The sequence below is a fragment of the Musa acuminata genome, chromosome BXJ1-11 (assembly GCF_036884655.1).
Source record: "Musa acuminata AAA Group cultivar baxijiao chromosome BXJ1-11, Cavendish_Baxijiao_AAA, whole genome shotgun sequence".
Taxonomy (NCBI): domain Eukaryota; kingdom Viridiplantae; phylum Streptophyta; class Magnoliopsida; order Zingiberales; family Musaceae; genus Musa; species Musa acuminata.
In genome coordinates, this window is record NC_088337.1 from 23,079,454 (window position 1) to 23,099,232 (window position 19,779).

The window sequence follows — 19,779 nt, forward strand, 5'->3', positions numbered from 1 at the left end:
TGTCCTTAGCACAAATCATGATCCAAAAAGGTAGTGTCGCCAAACTTGTAGATAATGGACCACCGCTGTCATCTCCTTCTCATGCACCGGATACCGTCGCTCGGTCTCATTGAGCTTGCGGCTCTCCTAGGCCACCGAATGACTCTCCTGTATGAGTACTCCTCCAATAGCAAAGTCTGAAGCATCTGTATGGACTTCGAAGGGCTCCTCATAGTCCGATAATTTGAGCACCGATTCTTCCAATACAGTTGCTGCCTTCAGATCTTGGAATGCAGCTTCACATTTGTCAGACTACCTCCAAGGTTGCTCCTTCTTTAGCAACTCCGTCAGTGGAGTTGCATGCTTCGAATACCCCTCTATGAAGCATCGATAGTAATTGATGAAACCAAGGAAGAATCTCAGCTCTAGCACCTTCTTCGGAGTTCGCCATTCCGCAACGGCTTGCACCTTTGATTTGTCTATCTGAATGGAGCCATCACCGATTTGATACCTCAAGAATAAGATCTTCGTTTGAGCAAAGTAACACTTCTCTCTTTTCATGAACAAAGTATTCTTCCTGAGAACCTTAAAAATTGTCCGAAGGTGCTCGACATGCTCCTCGAGCATTTGGTTATAGATGATGATATCGTCCAAGTAGACGACCATAAATTTATCTAAATACTCTTTGAATAGTTGGTTCATAAGAGTGCAGAACATGACCCGAGAGTTGGTTAAGCCGAAAGACATCACCAAAAACTCAAACGCTCCATATATGGTCACATAGGCAGTCTTCGCTTCATCGTCTTCAGCAATGCGCACCTGCCAGTACCCCGACCGGAGGTCAAGTTTGGAGAAATACTTTGCTTTACCCAATTGGTCAAAAAAGTTCACGATGAATGGGATGGGATACTTGTTCTTCATCATCACTTTGTTGATGGCTCGATAATCAACGCATAGTTGGAGGCTCCCATCTTGTTTCTTTTGGAAGAGAACTGGAGCTCCGAATGGTGCTTTGGAACCACGGATAAGACCACCACTTAGCAGTTCACTTAACTGCTTTCTGAGCTCTACCAACTCTGGAGGGGGTATGCGGTATGGTGGTCTAACTGGATGCTTCACTCCTGGCTCCAGCTCGATAAGATGATCAATGCCTCTGTGTGGTAGCAAAGTCTTTGGCAACTCAGGTGGCATAACGTCTGTGAACTCCTTCAGAACATTAGCCACCACAGCGGGTTCATGAATGGCCTCCTCATCAAGTGGCTCTAGTTTCATAGCAGCCACAAATGTTAATTCATCTTTTCGTACCCCTTTCTTCAGTTGTAATGCCGATATCTATTGGGGTTCCCTGGCTCCTCTCCAAAAGATGAGAACCACACAGGGGTCGTCACCTCCCATCATACATAGGGAGTTTAGGAATGACATTGGCACCAACTTTGCCGCGTTTATGAACTTCATTCCAAGAATCACTTGGAAGTCGTCTAGTGGCATCGCCATCATGTTTATGCTCCCGCTCCATGTTTCGATCTTGATGGGAACTCCCTTTGCTAACCTAAAGATTCGCTTGGCCTTTGAGTTCACCGCCTTCATTTGACTTGGGTTCTTCTACAACATCAGCCCAAGTTGCTTTGCTTCTCGATCGACAATAAAGTTGTGGGTAGCGCCTGTGTACACCATTGCACGGGTCGTTTGGCCATTGAGCTTAATGTCTATGTACATCAGCTTGCTGCTTCTTGCTTTTTGTGGCCTTGCCTTCATGTTCTCCCCCATTTGACCCCGCATAGCATTCAACAAACGCATTGCTCCTATCAGGGGTCCTTGCGACTCTTCATCATCGCTACTGGATTCTGAACTACTCGAACTAAGAGCGACAGCCTTGCTCTTATCTGATTTAGGGGGATGGATAGAAGCTGTTAAGGCATTTAGTACTTGTTTTTATGGGCACTCTCTCACCATGTGCGGCCCTCTGCACAAGAAGCATCCACCAAGTTTTGGGGCCTTGCCTTTTAAGCTTAACCATTTGTGGAAACTTTTTTTTCCTCTGTTCGCCCCCAGCTCCTTCCCACGAGAATATTTTGGAGGGCGATTTCCTGAAGATTATTTTCTTTTTCCCGGGTCCTCGGAGGAAACAAAGTCGGTGAGTCTTTCTGTGGTAGCAATTGCCCCGATCACATCAGTGACATTCCTTTGATGCAGTTCTTGTTGCGCCCATGACTTCAAACAATCGAGGAAGCTGAACAGCTTATCTTTCTCGGACATGTCCTGTATGTCCAATATTAGTATAGAAAATTGCTTTATGTAGTCTCGAATAGAAGTACTTTGGCGGAGTTGTCTTAGTTTCCTCCTTACGACAAACTTTATGTTCTCAGGTAGAAACTGAATTCTTAACTATTGCTTTAAGTCCTCCCATGTGTTCACCCGACACCAACCTTATTGGATCTCCTCCCAACGGGTTCGCCATCAAAGTTTTGCATCCCCATTCAAATACATGGTTCCTATCGAAACTTTGGTTTTTTTAGAATTAGGCCTCGTAGCTCGAAAGTATTGTTCCGTGTCAAATAGAAAATTCTCGAGCTCTTTAGCATATCTGGCACCCCCATAACAATGCGGCTCGGGTGCTCTCAAGTTTTGTGGCAGCGCAACGCGGGTGTTGCTCCCTCCCACATTTAGTGCCCTTGTGATCATTGTCACTTTGAAAGTAAGTTTCGCCACGACTTCATGCAAATGTTGCATGGAGTCTTTGGTGTCGTCCGACAATCGATCGACTAGGGCCTCCACCTTGTCGATTCAAGATTCAGCTTTTTTTTGCGAGCTCTCTACCCCAAGAAGCCTACATTGGCCTTGGTAGAGTTCCTTCAAGCTCGCTTCAAGAACATCTAAGCCGGTTTCTGCCATTATGAGTCTCTCCTTATGGCTCTTCTTCCCGATTGGCACTATAGATTGTGCCTCCTCTGCTAGCAAAGAGTAGCCAATTTCTCGCTCATCATGTTCACTGTCACGATCCTCCAAAGTGACTCCAATAACATGAGACTAAGTATGCATTTGCAGCCCACTTGCGGTTGCTTGGGGCAATGGCCTGGTTTGCCTTGCCTTGCTCGATTCACCACGATGCTTGGCCATGGCGAGATTGCGAAGTTACTTCACTGCTTACTCAAATTGCTTGTTCACTCTGATACCACGAGGTCATGAACTTAGCTGGAATTACCTAAACCATGAGGCACCCTTGCGGCCAAGTCACGAACTTAGCTTGAGTTGCCTAAGTCACGACGCACCCTTGCGCCAACTCCTCGGACTTAGCTAGGACTGCCTAAGTCATGAGGCGTCATTGCGACATATGCGTCCGTAAAGGTTTAGTCTAGTTGCAACCTCGTACAGGTCCCGAAGGACCTGTAGAATAGAAAGTTGATTAGATTAAAAACGAGCAACAGACAAGTCCAGACGTCTCGCGAAGAGGGAAGCTTTACGAGCAATTCAACAAGCATCTTGAGTGCAAGAGAGAAAAGAGAGGAAGGAGAAAACAAAGACTTTAGAAGATAGAACGAACAGTTGCAAGTCCACAAACAACTGCTCACTGGGTGCCGAGCACGAAGGCAAGTTCCCATCAAGTTAACGTGCAAACTTGTGAAGATTTTTCAATGCCCGACAATATATTGAAGCCCCATCCAGCCCTGTGCCATCCGGGGGGTTCCATGGTGTTGAGATGGCTAACGTTTTGGGCACTACAGCGGGCTGTAGAAAATAACCCGTGGCACATGAAAACAGAGCCATTTTGGGGCTTTTTGGCCTGACACGATGAACGATCGTATTATAGCACTGTAACCTATTCGAACATGTATTTTTACAAGTAAAAATACACAAAACCATGGTAAAATAGGTTGTCATGTCTCTATACAAGCATGCAAAAATGACGAATGATTCGTTAAACGAAGTTGTTACAAGTGCGCGACGATCGTTCGTGACAACAAGGGAGATATTGTGATATGACAGAAAGTGAAGGATTTTTCTTTCCTTTTCCTACGGAGCAAGAGAAAGATGAGTTTTCATTGTTAAATTTTGTCGGTACAAATTAAATGGCATTCATAACAATATGAATACTTTAATTTTCACCATATGTTTTGGCATCCCCAGAGGTATTTATCAGTCTACGCCTTGTTCAGAACGTAGGCTGGTGTCGTCAATTCAGAGTGTTCCGTAACCAATCAAATGTGAATGTCTTGACGGTGACCTGTGCATGATGTTAGCTGGGTAGCCATTTTGTAAAAGGTTTCACATCCACCTAGCTGACCAAGGCTGTGGTCAGGAGCGCCGGTCCATGTGCGAATTCACATCTGGATATTACTATGGTTACATCTACACATTAATGTGGTGACCAATTTAGAAATCTCTCACCGAACATTCTTACTGTTTGGACAGAGCATCTATCTAGAACGCAGAGATCCGAATCAGATAGCAACACGTCCGAATCTTAGATCAATGCATTATTGGTCAGATCAAAAGATCATTTGGTTGGATTGCATTTTTAATTAAGAAATATTTTAAAATATATAATATCTTAAGTATATATATAGTATTTAAAAATATTTTTAAAATTAAAAAAATCAAAATTAATAAAAAAATGGAACAATCTTAAACATGATTGAACCCAAAACTTGGTCATATAGGAACATAGAATGAGATAAAATGAATAATATCAACCTACAATGTAAACATAAATATTTATCCTGATTAAATGACATGATAATATTCAAAAAGTAAAACATTAGTCTCATTCAAAATAAATTGTTCAATATCAAAAAAATAGTTCAGCAAACCTAATGATCATGATTCAAATATTGGATACATATATATTTCTTATAAATCAAAATTATTATTTTTAGTCATCAAAATTCACTCGATGATTCTGCTAAGTTTATTACATATCATATTAAAAATTTTCACTCACATACAATGAGATACTGTAAGAAGGAATCAGTAGAGAAATAATTGCAAAAGCGAGAGAGTGATCATGGCAAAAAGAAGAAAATTGAAGAAAATCTTTTAAAAAAGAAAGGAGTGATCGGTGGTAAAGAAGGAGAAACAAATAGAAACTTGTGATCGATCGTAAAAGAGTTTTCAAATAAGAAAGGATATGAGAAGATGAGTGACCAAAAAAAAAATGATGGGTCGGAGGGTAAGTGGTGGAAGGAAAAGAATTAGGAATAGCACTTTCTTTCTCCTCTTAATCCTAATTTAAAATCACTTAAATTATCTTCTATAATAAATTATAATAAGACTTATATGAAGGACATTTAAGTAACCTTAGCTATATGGTTCGGTGTTATGTGACCCAATAGGTTCATTCAAGCTAGCAAAAATATTGATTAATATGGATTGATTTAATTTCTTTTTCACCAAACTAATCTAGTAAGTGGATCTGATCCATATGATTCGGTTCGATTTTGATAATCGTGTTGGATATTTTGAACCTATATTATATTGCAACCCTATCTGCACGAAGCAAAATCATAGCTATAAGCCAATGTAAGTGTCATCCCTTCTATATACTCTTTTTACTCATCATGATTGATGTACTAACTTAGATCGTCGAAAAAAGACCCTCGCACGGGAAGCTAACACCCCGTGATAACCTTTAGTGCAAGATTGATACGTTCGTTATCATTTGGGCCGGTGACATGATGCCCAATAGAACGTACTCCTTCTATCCAACTCAAAGGAATAACCAAATTCATCTATCTGTCTGTCAATTGACTAGTTTAATAAGAAATACCTATTTGGAGTGTCAGTTAGAATTTAGAATAATGTATATGGAAGAAAGTATTACCAAATAGTGAACCTCGACCTCAAATAATTCGCTTGCAAAATAGTATCATGGGTACGAGACACAAGACGTATTCCATGGCTGCAACACACAGTATGTGCAGTGGTATCCAAAAGGTGGGGTGGTGGAGGAAAAGGCGAAGGGAGGGTTCACTAACGAACCGATAAAATACCTTTCGGTATGGACCAATCTGACAGTATTTTTAGCAGACACTACTGTATTGACGCATGAGGCTCTACCGTACGGGATATATGTGATGGACAGAGACAGAGGAGTCTGGGTCGAATTATGTACTGGAGGCAATCCTCACAAAACCACTCTGAAGCTCCATCCTATAAATCATATTTTCATAAGCAACATCTGTTGTGCTTTTGAATTCAACTAAAGAGAGTAACGAGGGACAACAGAATTGTACCTACATAAACCACTACCAAAACAACAGAGGAGCCAGAGGGAACACAAGCATAATTTTTAGGGATTTCTCAATTCAAAACCACAAGAACTATAGAAACGAGATCAGGAAGAAGATGTACCAAGACAAGAAAAGAATAACTGAGCAATAAAAAGAACCGTATCCGCACAAGAAGAAGAAGAAGAAAAACCAGATAACGTGTTTCAAACAGACATATGAAGAGACCTAAAACAACCGAAACAAGAATTGGATGCCTAACCAAGCATGACAAAAAGGATCGTAGAAAGATGACGCACCTTAGCGAAGTAATCCTTCCACACGCGCCGTGCGATCTGATGACCTCCCAGATCAAACGCCTTGAACTTGATATTCCCGATGCTCAGCTCCTCCGATGTCGGGTGCTGCGTTGGCTGGTGCTGAACCAGTCGCTGCATTCGATCAAACAAATCCAATCAAAATGCCCTTCGATCAAAAGAAATCAACAAAACTGATCAGATGGACAAGGATCCGACCTCGTCCTTGAGCATATGAAGCAGCGTCGTCTTCCCGGAATTATCGAGCCCCAGGAACAGGATCTTGGCCTCCTTCTGCCACAACCCAAGTGAGGCGAGAACTCCGTAGAACCAATCGAAAAGAAACATCGCGGGCGGACGGGCCGGCGACCAGATCTATCGAATCTCTCCGGGAACCCTGCCGAGAAGATGGGATCTGGCGATCGGAATCGTTTCCGATCCGTCACCACCGATCTGATCGCCGAAAGAGGGGGGGTCGGGTAGGGGCGGGAGACTAAGCGGACGTTATCTTACAAGGTAATTAAATAGCAGATCTATAGGGGCAGTTTTGAAGTTGGCGAGTTGGATGCGGGTTACCGGATCTGCGCGTCAAAGGATCCATTAATTCCTTTGCCACCGGTTATTTTGCTAGAGATGAAATAAAGAAAAATAAAATAAAAGAAATATTAATCACTGCTACCGACATAACAATATTTGAGAGCATCATTTATCGCTTTTTAATACATACTCGTTTTCCTTAATCAAATTGAGAATATTTATTTTTCTTAAATTTTGTTGCATCTTCCTCTATTTCTTTTTTGCATTATTGATATTAATTGTTTTATTCCTAAATATCATTTTGCATATTCACATCATATCAAACGATTGTAAATAGCTTGCTAGTCTAAGGGTGATGTATAAATGTCACTATCGGTCTTAACTTAAAGTAATAAATATTTTATTTTTAGTAATATTATACATCAAATTTATAATATTATTTAATTTATTTATTTTAAAAATAAAATAAAATAATAATTCATATATATATATATATATATATATCAGAATTCACATATACTCATTTTATGTTGGCATCATGTTATCATAGAAAAATAATAAGATTAGTTCTGATACAGCTCCCTTAGAGCGAGAGATTTATGATCTTGTTTCTCCTCTTTTTCTAGCTGAGATTTAATGCGGCAAATCTTCCACCTTGACGTTCTACTTTATTCGAATGGCAGATATTCTAAACATCTTGCTAGTCTAAAGGTAATGTATAAATGATACTATTGGCCTTAACTCAAAATAATAAATCCATGTTTTTAGTTACATTATTCATCAAATCTAAAATATTATTTAATTTATTTATTTGAAAAAATAAAACGATAAATTCATGTATATATATTAGAATTTACCTATACTCATTTTATGTTGGCATCATGTTACCATAGAAAAATAATGAGGTTAGTTATGGTACATCTCTCCCTTGGAGCTAGAGATTTATTGTGATCCCGTTTGTTCGCTATTTTTAGCTGAGATTTAATGCAGCAAATTATTCACTTGACATTCTATTTTATCCTAATAATAGATATTCAAAATATCTTGCTAGTCTAAGGTAATGTTTAAATTGTTAGGAATGAGTCGGCACTAAAAGGGGGGACGCTTCGTACAATAAACTCAAATCTCGAAAATGCTTAACTTGAAAGCACGCAGAGTAGTGAAAATAAGAATTTTGTTTGCAATAAAGGTAAATAGTAAGAAATAAATGCAAACTAGATTTTTATAGTGGTTCGGTAGTCATAACCTACATCCACTTCGTCGATTTCTCTTCCGTCAATGCCACCGGTATCCACTAACGATCTTCCTTCAATGTGCGAATATCAACTACCCTTACAACTCAATTCTCTTTTTGACAGGTTCAGGAGAAAACCTTTACAACCCTTTTTTACAAAGCTTCCCTCACACTCTCCCTTAGAATGATCTCTAAACTTTAGGAGGAGGGACTCTACACTTTAAACGGTTTTCAACTTTAGAAACATAGAGTTTTTTATCACCTTTCTTGCTATTCTATGCAGGAATAGCTGGGGTATTTATAGACTCCAAATGACTTCAAAACTTAGAGCCAATATTCAAATCCCCAAAATTTCGGGGTATGGGCGGTACCATCACCTGCAGCCTGACACTAGGCGGTACCATCGCTTGACAGTCTCGGAGACTAAGTCTAGGCAGTACCACCACCTGATATAGTCTCGGAGATTGTGCCACGTCTGTTCTACATGTTGGGTTATTGTTTGAGCCTTTTCACTTGGCCCATAGTTGAGTTGGCCTAATTCCAACCCAATTATATACTAACTATGAATTTTAAGACATTTACTAAGCTAAATAAGTTTGTAAGTCCAGATTTCTTTCGGTGAGCTTCCGGCGAACTTACGATGATCTCTCGGCAATGTTCCAACGAACTCCCGACAAACTCCTAGACTTCATGACAATCTTCTTGGCGAGTTCCGATAAGCTTCTCTAGCAAGCTCTTGGACTTCTCGGTCAATTCCGATAGAACTTCCGATGAACATCCGGACTTCCGACGAACTCTTGAACTTCCAACGAAGTCTCGTTCTTGACTCCAGGACTTTATTTTGCTTTATGCCTTACTATCGTAGTTAATCCTGCACACTTAAAACCTACTTCGATCTAGACAATTATTATAAGACTTAAATCAAATATTGTCCGGCATGTCATTGGTTTATCGACGCTTCGTCCGATTCTTCGACGCATTGTCCTATCTTGTGGTCTATTGCCCAATCGATCAGTTGACCTCCATAATTCTGATTTCCTTAGCATAATTTTTGCTCTTCTTGGCCCGATGCCCAAACCCATAGCCCGAGGCCTTCTATCAATATGTTGACCGATCCTTTGGCTCTACGTCCAATCTTTTGACATGTTTCTCTCCGGCCGAACATGATTCTTCCTGCTTTAATTGTCTTTCCCTGATCGAAACTTCCTACATCACCTAAAACGCAGATCAAATCATAAACACTATCAATTGGTTTCATCATCAAAATCTGAGATTCAACAATCTCTCCCTTTTTGATGATGACAACCAATTGATGACGGAGTTAACCTTAACTCCTCCTATCAATATGGCATATGTGAGATGAACCTTGAATTCAAATTGAATTCAAGTCAAAGTAATATTTCATCATGAATATTTGCAATACATTATATGCATATCATCAACATAACTTCTCCCCCTTTGTCATCAACAAAAAAGAGAAGTGCAACTATACAAGCTTTTGATATATAATTTCAAATCATTGCATTTATCATCATGCAAGCTAGCAAGTTTTAGAGATGTGTTGAGTTTAGCATATTTGCTTTTCTTTGCGATGTTTAAGTTAGTAAGTTTTCCAAAAAAGAATGCAAGATAGCATTTTTTTTCCTCTTGTTTAAGTGTGCAAGCTAGCAATTCTTGTTTCATTTTGCACTGTGCAAGTTACAAGTTTTACTTCTCGAGACAGGCAAGATAGCACTTTTGCTTCTCATTAGATATACAAGCAAGTTTTACTTCATGCAAGCTAGTAATTTTGGTAAATTTTACATCATTTTCTAATATGCAAGCTAGCAAATTTAGCAAATGTTACATTATATTAGAACAAGTGCTACTTCTCTTTGAAGTATGAAAACTAGCAAGTTTTTGAAAAAGAATGCGAGATAGTAAATAGCAAGTTTAGAACATGCAAGCTAGCAAGTTTTTCATACATGAAGGTTAGCAAATTTTTGCATCTTTTGAAATGTGCAAGACAGTAAGCTAGCAATTCTTGGTGATGTTCAAGATAGCAAGTTTTTCTCATTTTATTTGAGAAGTGCAATTTTTGCTTCCTTTGCAATGTTCAAGCTAGCAATTCTAATAAATTTTACATTATACAAGCTAGCAAATTTTTACATTGTTGAATCTTGGATTTTGATGATGAAATCAATTTATAGTATTTATGATTTGATCTGCGTTTTGGGTGATGTAGAAAGCTTCGATCAGGGAAAGACAATTAAAGCGAGAAGAATCATGTTTGGCCGGAGAGAAACATGTCAGAAGATTGGACGTAGAGCCAAAGGATCGGTCAACGTATTGATCGAAGGCCTCGGGCCATGGGTTCGGGCATCGGGCCAAGAAGAGCAAAAATTACGCCAAGGAAATCAGAATTGTAGAGGTCAACTGACCAATTGGGCAATAGACCACAAGATAGGACAATGCACCGAAGAATCGGACGAAGCGTCGATAAACCAATAACATGCTAGACAACATTTAATTTAAGCCTTATAATAATTGTCTAGATCGAAGTAGGTTTTATGTGTGTAGGATTAACTACGATAGCAAGGCATAAAGCAAAATGAAGTCCCAGAGTCAAGAACGAGACTTCGTTGGGAGTTCTAAAGTTCGTCGGAAGTTCTGTCGAAATTGACCGAAAAGTCTAGGAGCTTGCTAGAGAAGCTCGTCAGAACTTGCCAGGAAGATCGTCATAAAGTCCAGGAGCTTGCCGGGAGTCCGCTGGAATATTGCCATTACTTTAGAATCCTAATTTTTAGAAAGTGATCGTAAAATTTTATTCACAAGTTTAAGATTCAAAAAACTTTTACCAAAAACTTTTAGACTATTGACGACATCCGTAAAATGAGTGTACATGTCTCCAATAATCCCGCTTGACTTCATATGAAATAATTCAAAATCACGCATCAAAATATTTATTTTAGAGTCTTTAACTCTACTAGTGCCTTCGTGTGTGATTTCAATAGTGTACCAAATATCGAAAGTCGTTTCGCAAATAGAAACTTGGTTGAATTCAGTTTTGTCTAAGACAGAAAATAACATTCATAGCTCTAACATTTAAAGAAAAAGTTTTCTTCTCCAAATCATTCCATTCTTTCATTGGAGTAGAAGACTTTTTAAAATCGTTTTCGATAGTATTTCATAAATTCAAATCCATAGAAAGTAAGAAAACTCACACCCGAGTTTTCCAATAAGTATAGTCCGTCCCAGTGAACATGGGAGGACGAACGATAGAAAAACCCTCTTAAAATCCGAAAAGAGTAAATTTCTCTTAGGTGTTAAACCAAATAAGAAATAACATAGCTCTGATACCAACTGTTAAGAACGAGTCGACACTAAGAGGGGGGGGGGGGTGAATTAGTGCAGCGGATAAAAATATCGGTTTGAAATTTCTTCGTATGATAAAATCTGATCTCGAAAATATTTAACTTGAAAGCATACAAAAGTGTAGCAAAAGTAAGAATTTCGTTTGCAATAAAGGTAAATGGCAAGAAATAAATACAAACCAGATTTTTATAGTGGTTCAGTTGTCGTGACCTACATCCACTCAGTTGATTCCTCTTCCGTCGAGGCTACCGGTATCCACTGACAATCTTCCTTCAATGGGCGAAGATCAACTTATTGAATCTCGTATTTTGATGATGAAACCAATTGATAGTATTTATGATTTGATCTGCGTTTTGAGTGACCCAGGATGCTTTGATCAGGATGAGACAATTAAAGCAGGAAGAATCATGTTGGGCCGGAGGAAAATATGTCAGAAGATTGGACGTCAGGCCAAAGGATCGGTTAACGTATCGATAGAAGGCTTCGGGCCGTAGATTCAAGCATCGGGCCAAGAAGAGCGGATATTGCGCTAAGGATATCGAAGTTGCGGAGTCAACTGGCCGATTGGGCAATAAGCCGCAAGAGAGGACGATGCGCTAAAGAATCGGACGAAGCGTCGATGGACCAATGACATGCTGGACAATATGATTCAAGCTTAGTAATAATTGTCTAGATCGAAGTGTGTTTTACATGTGCAAGAATAACTACGATAGCAAGGCATAAAGCAAAATGAAGTCCTAGAGTCAAGGACGTGATTTCGTTGGGAGTTCGAGAGTTCGTCGGAAGTCCGAACGTTCGTCGGAAGTTCTGTCGGAACCGGTCGAGAAGTCTTAGAGCTTGTTAAAGAAGCTCATTGGAACTCGCCAAGAAGATCGTCATTAAGTTTAGGAGCTTGCTAGAAGTTCGCTGGAACATAGCCGAGAGATCGTTTGAAGTTCATCGAAAGATTGCCGGAAGCTCACAGGAAGAAACCAAGACTTACGGACTTGTTTAGCTTAAGTATGTCTTAGATTTCATAATTAGCACGTAATTATGTTTAGAATTGGGCCAACCCAATTATAGGCTAGTTGGGCCCAATGAGAGGCCCAAATAGTGACCCAAGAGGTGGCATCGTCGTGGCACAGTCTCCGAGACTATGTCAAGCGGTGGTACCGTTGATCTGGGCAGTGGTACCGCCCAGACATAGCCTCTGAGAGGCTATAGGTGGTGGTACCGCCAGACTAGGCGGTGGTACTGCCCGGTGTAGTGTTAGTGTCAGAATTGACAATGGCGGTGGTACTGCCCAGCATAAGCGGTGGTATCGCCCGGACCCAGGAAACCCAGGATGAGATGTTTTTAGGCTCCAAGTTTGAATCAACTTGAAGCCTATAAATACCCCTCTCATCCCTGGTTAACATACACAAGACTTGAGAGTAAAAATAGAAAGAAATGCTACTGCAATCTTGTGTGAACTCCTCTCAAAAGTTCGAAGTGTTAGAATAGTTTAAGAGAGGAGTAAGTAGGGGTGTAAGGGTTATCTCCTAAACCCGATAAAAGGAGAATCGAGTTGTAAAAGGTGGTTGGTCTTCGCCTATTGAAGGAAGACTGATAGTGGATACCAGTGGCCTCGACGGAAGAGGAATCGACGGAGTGAATGTAGGTCACGACGATCGAACCACTATAAAAATCTAGTTTGCTTTACTTTGAGCAATTTACTTTAAACTGTAAACTGCCTTCTCATTACTTGCTATGCTCATCTTATTACTTTTAAAGTTAAGAATTTCTGGAATCGATTTTATCGTATGAAACGAAGAAATTTTTGTAACCGACGTGATTTGACCGCTACACTAATTCACCCCCCCTAGTGTCGACCCATTTCCTAACAATTGGTATCAGAGCCTCGTGATTTCTCATTTGGTTTAACACAAAAGAGAAATGACTCTTTTCGGCTTTCAAGAGGGTCACTCTCTTATTCGACCTCCCTTTTTCAATGGGACGGACTACACTTATTAGAAAACTCAAATGAGAGTTTTCTTGCTTTCATTGAATCTCGATTTATGACACATAGTCGAATTTGGTTTTCAAATGTCTTCTCTTCCAATGAACCATTGGAATGATTTGGAGAAGAAGACTTTCTTTAAATGCGGCTATGAATGTCTTGTTTTGCGCCTTAGATAAAATTGAGTTTAATCGAGTTTCTATGTGCGAAACGACTTTTGACATATAGCGCACTCTCGAAATCACACATGAAAATACTATCAAAGTTAAATATTCAAAAATCAATTTTTTAATACAAGATTTTAAACTTTTTCGAATGAAGCCGAGTAAAACCATTGTTGACATGTACACCTGTTTTATAGATGTCGTCAATGGTTTAAAAGCCCTTGATAAAAGTTTTTCGAATCTTGAACTTGTGAATAATGTTTTACGCTCATTTTCTAAAACTTGGGATTCAAAAGTAACGACTATTTAAGAATAAAAAAACTTAAACTATTTTCCTCTCCAAGAACTTATAAGGTCTTTGATGACCCATGAAATGACGTGCAATGCATATGAAGAACTCAAGAACAACCTTCCAAAGAACAGAAAGGATTTGACACTTAGAACACATGAAGACCACTCGAGTATAAGCTCAAATGATGGTGAACTTGAACTACTCATGAAATTTAAAAAGTTAATAAAATAAAAATTAAAGAACAAAAAGAATGCAACTACTTACTATGAACACAAGAAGAAGGAAGCAATGTTGGATGAATCAAGCTCATCCGAAGACAAGGAGAAAATCAACAAAGGCGAGGTAGCAAACTATACCTTAACGGCTTTCGACAATGAGGTAATCAAAATGTCTTTAATTTATTTCAAAATTACATGATGTTTTTTTATGAGTTATTTTTAATTTAGTTTAATTATTTTTCTTGAAATTTTTATATTTAATAATGTAATGAAAATACTAAAAATTGGGATCATGCTAGTAATTTTGAAAATAATCATGAAAATTACATGTTTTATGATAAACAAACAAAATGATTTTGAATGCCTTATGAAATCATGCTTGATGTTTTAATGATGTAATAATATAATAAAATATTAGATATAAATATAATGTTTATACACCTAACAAGATTAGTTTAAGAAGCATTAATGTATATCTTGATGATTTCATGATTTTGATTGAAGATGATTTATGTTTAATGAAATCATGCTTGATTTATTCAATGCATGAGACTCTGAAGTTATTCACGATGAAATGTTGCTTTTTCGATTTTAAACAAGATGGATGGTTTTCATATAAAAACTTGAGCATATTGATTTAAAATCATGGTTAATGGTTTTATAAATTGAAATTATGCATAATGAATCTTATGATTTATGGATTATCAATTTTTACCATAATGAAAGTGGCTTATTGATCTTTGTCGTAATAAATCTTGCACTTTCATTTTAAACGATGATATATATATTCATTTGGCATAAAAAAGGATAAAGGAATGCTTGTATGAAACAAATAAATAAAAATAAGAAAGCTTTTTCTTGAAAACTTCTCAAATCCCTACCTTATCGATTTTTCACTAAGAGATTGATAAAGTTGTTTATGTCATTTTGAATCTTTTGAAAGTGATATTGATGATATGAATGCATAAAATACTCATGATATTGTTTTGATGCTCTAAAATGATATAAATTTGCTAGCTTATGAGTATCATGTATGATATAATGATTGATTTATTTTTAGTATCATGCATAGAGTAAGGATGATATGTAAAGTTTTAAAATAATGCATGTTGTAAATTGAAACTATAATGATCACAAATATATTGAAATAATGATTGAAACATTAATGTAATTATAAATGATGATTTGATATTATGCATGCAATACTTCAACTTATGATAATGATGCATGCAATGATAAAATATTCATGATGAAAAATTATTTTGACATTCATAACTTGATTTTTCATCTTTGATTATTCATCCTTTGTCATGATTTGAAAATTATTGTAAAGGGAAAAAGAGATTCAAAATTGTATTCTTCCCTTCTTTTTGACAATGATAAAGGGGGAGATAGCTAACTTGCACAAGTCAAGAAGATGCAAAAACTTGCTTGCTTGCACATCTAAAGAGAAGATGCAAACGTACTTCATGTAGCTTGCTTCATGTAAAACATTGTATCTTGCTAGCTTATTATCTTGCATTATTTTTCAAAAATTTGCTAGCCTTCATACTTCAAATAAAAGTAACACTTATCAAATTGCTAGTTTGATTGTTGTAAAATAATGTAAAATTTTGCTAGCTTGCACTTTGTAAAGGAAACAAAAATGGCACTTCTCAAAAGAGAAAAAAGAGCTTGCTATCTTAAACATCACTATCTTACCAATCTCAAGAAGCAAAACTTGCAACTTGCACATTGCAAAAGGAAGCAAGAATCACTAGCTTACACACTTCAATAAGAAAACTATCTTGCATTTGCTTTTGAAATTTTTGCTAGCTTGTATGTTGTAAACTTACTATCTTACTACCTTGCATATCTAAAACTTGATAGCTTGCATGATGTAACACTTGCTAAATTTTCTAGCTTACAAATTGCATGATGATAAAACTTGATATTATGTTTTACATGCAATGATTTGAACTTATATCACAAACACTTGATAGTTGGAACTTCTCCTTTTTGTTGATGACAAAGGGAGAGAAGCATGATCATGTTATGCATGATGATTTATTACAAATATTCATGATGAAATTTACAATGACTTGAATTCAGCTTGAATTCAATGTTCTATCAATATGACATATTAATAGGGGGAGTTAAGGTTAACTCCATCATCAATTAGTTGTTATCATCAAAAAGGGGGAGATTGTTGAATCTCGTATTTTGATGATGAAACCAATTGATAGTATTTATGATTTGATTTGCATTTTGAGTGACGCAGAATGCTTCGATCAGGATGAGACAATTAAAGCAGGAAGAATTATGTTGGGCCGGAGGAAAACATGTCAAAAGATTGGACGTCGGGCTGGAGGATCGGTCGACGTATCGATAGAAGGCTTCGGGTCATGGATTCGGGCATCGGGCCAAGAAGAGCAGATATTACGCCAAGGATATCGAAGTTGCGGAGTCAACTGACCGATTGGGAAATAGGCTGCAAGAGAGGACGATGCGCTTAAGAATCGGACGAAACGTCAATGGACCAATGACATGCCGGACAACATGATTCAAGCTTAGTAATAATTGTCTAGATCGAAGTGTATTTTACATATGCAGGATTAACTACGATAGCAATGCATGAAGCAAAATAAAGTCCTGGAATCAAGGATGCGATTTCGTTGAGAGTTCAAGAGTTTGTCGGAAGTCTGGACATTCGTCGGAAGTTCTATCAGAATGAGCCGAGAAGTCTCGAAAATTGTCAAAGAAGCTCGTCGGAACTCACCAAGAAAATCATCGTGAAGTCTAGGAGCTTGTCGGGAGTCCACTGGAACATTGCCGAGAGATCATCGGAAGTTCGCTGGAAGATCGTCGGAAGCTCGCTAGAAGAAACCAAGACTTACAAACTTGTTTAGTTTAAGTATGTATTAGATTTCGTAGTTAGTATATAATTGGGTTTGAAATTGGGTCAATCCAATTATGGGCCAATTGGGCCCATGTAAGGACTATGTTGGGCTTAATAAGAGGGTCAAACAGTGACCCAAGAGGTGGTACCGTCGTGGCACAGTCTCCGAGATGGTGTCAGGCGATGGTACTGCCCAAACACAGCCTCCGAGAGGCTGCAGGCGGTGGTACCGCTAGTCCAGGCAGTGGTACCGCCTAGCACAGCCTCCCAAGCAGTGGTACCGCCCAATGTAGTGTTAGTGTCAGAACTGACACTAGCGGTGGTATCGCTCGGACCTAGGAAACCCGAGATAAGATGTTTTTAGGTTCCAAGTTTGAATCAACTTGAAGCCTATAAATACCCCTCTCATCCTTGGTTAATATACACAAGACTTAAGAGTGAAAATAGAAAGAAACGTTGCTACACTCTTATATAAACTCCTCTCAAAAGTTCTAAGTGTTAGAATAGTTTGAGAGAGGAGTGAGTGGGGGTGTAAGAGTTATCTCCTAAACCCAATAAAAGGAGAATCGAGTTGTAAAAGGTGGTTGGTCTTCGCCTATTGAAGGAAGACCGATAGTGGATGTCAGTGGCCTCGACGGAAGAGGAATCGACGGAGTAGATGTAGGTCGCGACAACCGAACCACTATAAAAATCTGGTTTGCTTTACTTTGAGCAATTTACTTTAAACTGTAAACTACATTCTCATTACTTGCTATGCTCCTCTTATTGCTTTCAATGTTAAGCATTTTCGAAATCGGTTTTATCATACGAAACGAAGAAATTTTCGTAACCAATGTGATTTGACCGTTGCACTAATTCACCCTCCCTCTTAATGCCAACCCCTTTCATAACACAACTACCCTTACAATTCCATTCTCCTTTTGACAGGTTCAGGAGAGAACCTTTACAACCCCTTTTTACATAGCTTCTCTCACACTCTCCCTTAGAATGATCTCTAAACTTTAGGAGGAGGGACTCTACACTTTACAAGGGTTTTCAACTTTAGAAACACAAAGTTTTTTATCACCTTTCTTGCTACTCCATGCAGGAATAGCTGGGGTATTTATAAACCCTAAATAGCTTCAAAACTTGGAGCCAAAATTCAAATCTCCGAAATTTTAGGGTATGGGCGGTACCACCGCTTGCAGCCTAACACTAGACGATACCACCGCCTAACAGTCTCGGAGGCTGTGCCACATTGGTTCTACCTATTGGGTCACTGTTTGGGCCTATTCACTTGGCCCAACATAGCCTAAACTTGGCCCATTTGGCCCCTAATTGAGTTGGCCCAATTCCAACCCAATTATATGCTAACTACGAATTTTAAGATATTTACTAAGCTAAATAAGTCCAAGTCTAGGTTTCTTCCAGCGAGCTTCCGGTGATCTTCCAGCGAACTTCCGATGATCTCTCGGCAATGTTCCAATGGACTCCCGGCAAACTCCTGGACTTCACGACGAGCTTCTTTGGCAAGCTCCTGGACTTCTCGGTCAATTCTGATAGAACTTCTAACGAACGTCCGGAGTTTCGACAAACTCTCGAACTCTTAATGAAGTCTCATTCTTGATTATGAGACTTCATTTTGCTTTATGTCTTGCTATCGTAGTTAATCCTACACACTTAGAATCTACTTTGATCTAGATAATTATTATTAGGCTTAAATCAAATATTGTCCGATATGTCATTGGTTTATCGACGCTTTGTCTGATTCTTCGGCTCATCGTCCTATCTTGCGGCCTATTGCCCAATCGGCTAGTTGATTTCCGCAACTTCGATTTCCTTGGCGTAATTTCCGCTCTTCTTGGCCTGAGGCCTTCTGTCGATACGTCGATTGATCCTTCGGCTCGACGTCTAATCTTTTGACATGTTTCTCTTCGGTCCGTTCTTCTTGCTTTAATTGTCTCTCCCTGATCGAAGCTTCCTGCGTCACTCAAAACGCAGATCAAATCATAAACACTATCAATTGGTTTCATAATCAAATTCAACATAAATAACACTATTGGCCTTAACTCCAAGTAATAAATCTTTATTTTTAATTATATTATTCATCAAATCTATAATATTATTTAATTTATTTATTTTTAAAAGAAATGAAATAATAATTTTATGTATGTATCAGAATTCACCTATCCTCATTTTAGGTTGGAATCATGTTACCATAGAAAAATAATGAGGTTAGTTCTTGGATTTAATGCAGCAAATCTTTCACCTTGACATTCTACTTTATTCGAATGGCAGATATTTTAAAGATGTTGCCGGTGGAAGGGTGATGTGTAAATGACACTATTGGTCTTAACTCAAAATAAGAAATCCTTATTTTTAGTTACGTTATTCATCAAATCTAAAATATTATTTAATTTATTTATTTAAAAAAAAATAAAAACTGTAATTTCGTGTATATATCAGAATTCACCCATACTCATTTTATGTTGGCATCATGTTATGGTATAAAAATAACGAAGTTAGTTCTGGTACATCTCTCTTAAAGCCAGAGATTTATTATATCATTTCATCTCTTTTTTTAGTTGGGATTTGTTGCAACAAATCTTTCATATTGACATTCTAAGTTATCAAAATGACAGATAT

The 19,779-nt window shown here is 38.2% G+C and overlaps 1 protein-coding gene across 1 annotated transcript in view; it reads right to left on the minus strand.

Annotated features, from left to right (window-relative positions):
• LOC135597298 (GTP-binding protein SAR1A-like) overlaps window positions 1-19,779 on the minus strand; it is a 31,254-nt gene that overhangs the window by 3,357 nt on the left and 8,118 nt on the right. The window contains exons 4-5 of the mRNA XM_065090064.1: window positions 6,719-7,080; window positions 6,503-6,634 (exon numbers count right to left, since the gene is read on the minus strand). Coding sequence (XP_064946136.1) covers window positions 6,503-6,634; window positions 6,719-6,847 — 261 coding nt within the window. The 5' untranslated portion in view covers window positions 6,848-7,080. The remainder of the gene's footprint in view (window positions 1-6,502; window positions 6,635-6,718; window positions 7,081-19,779) is intronic.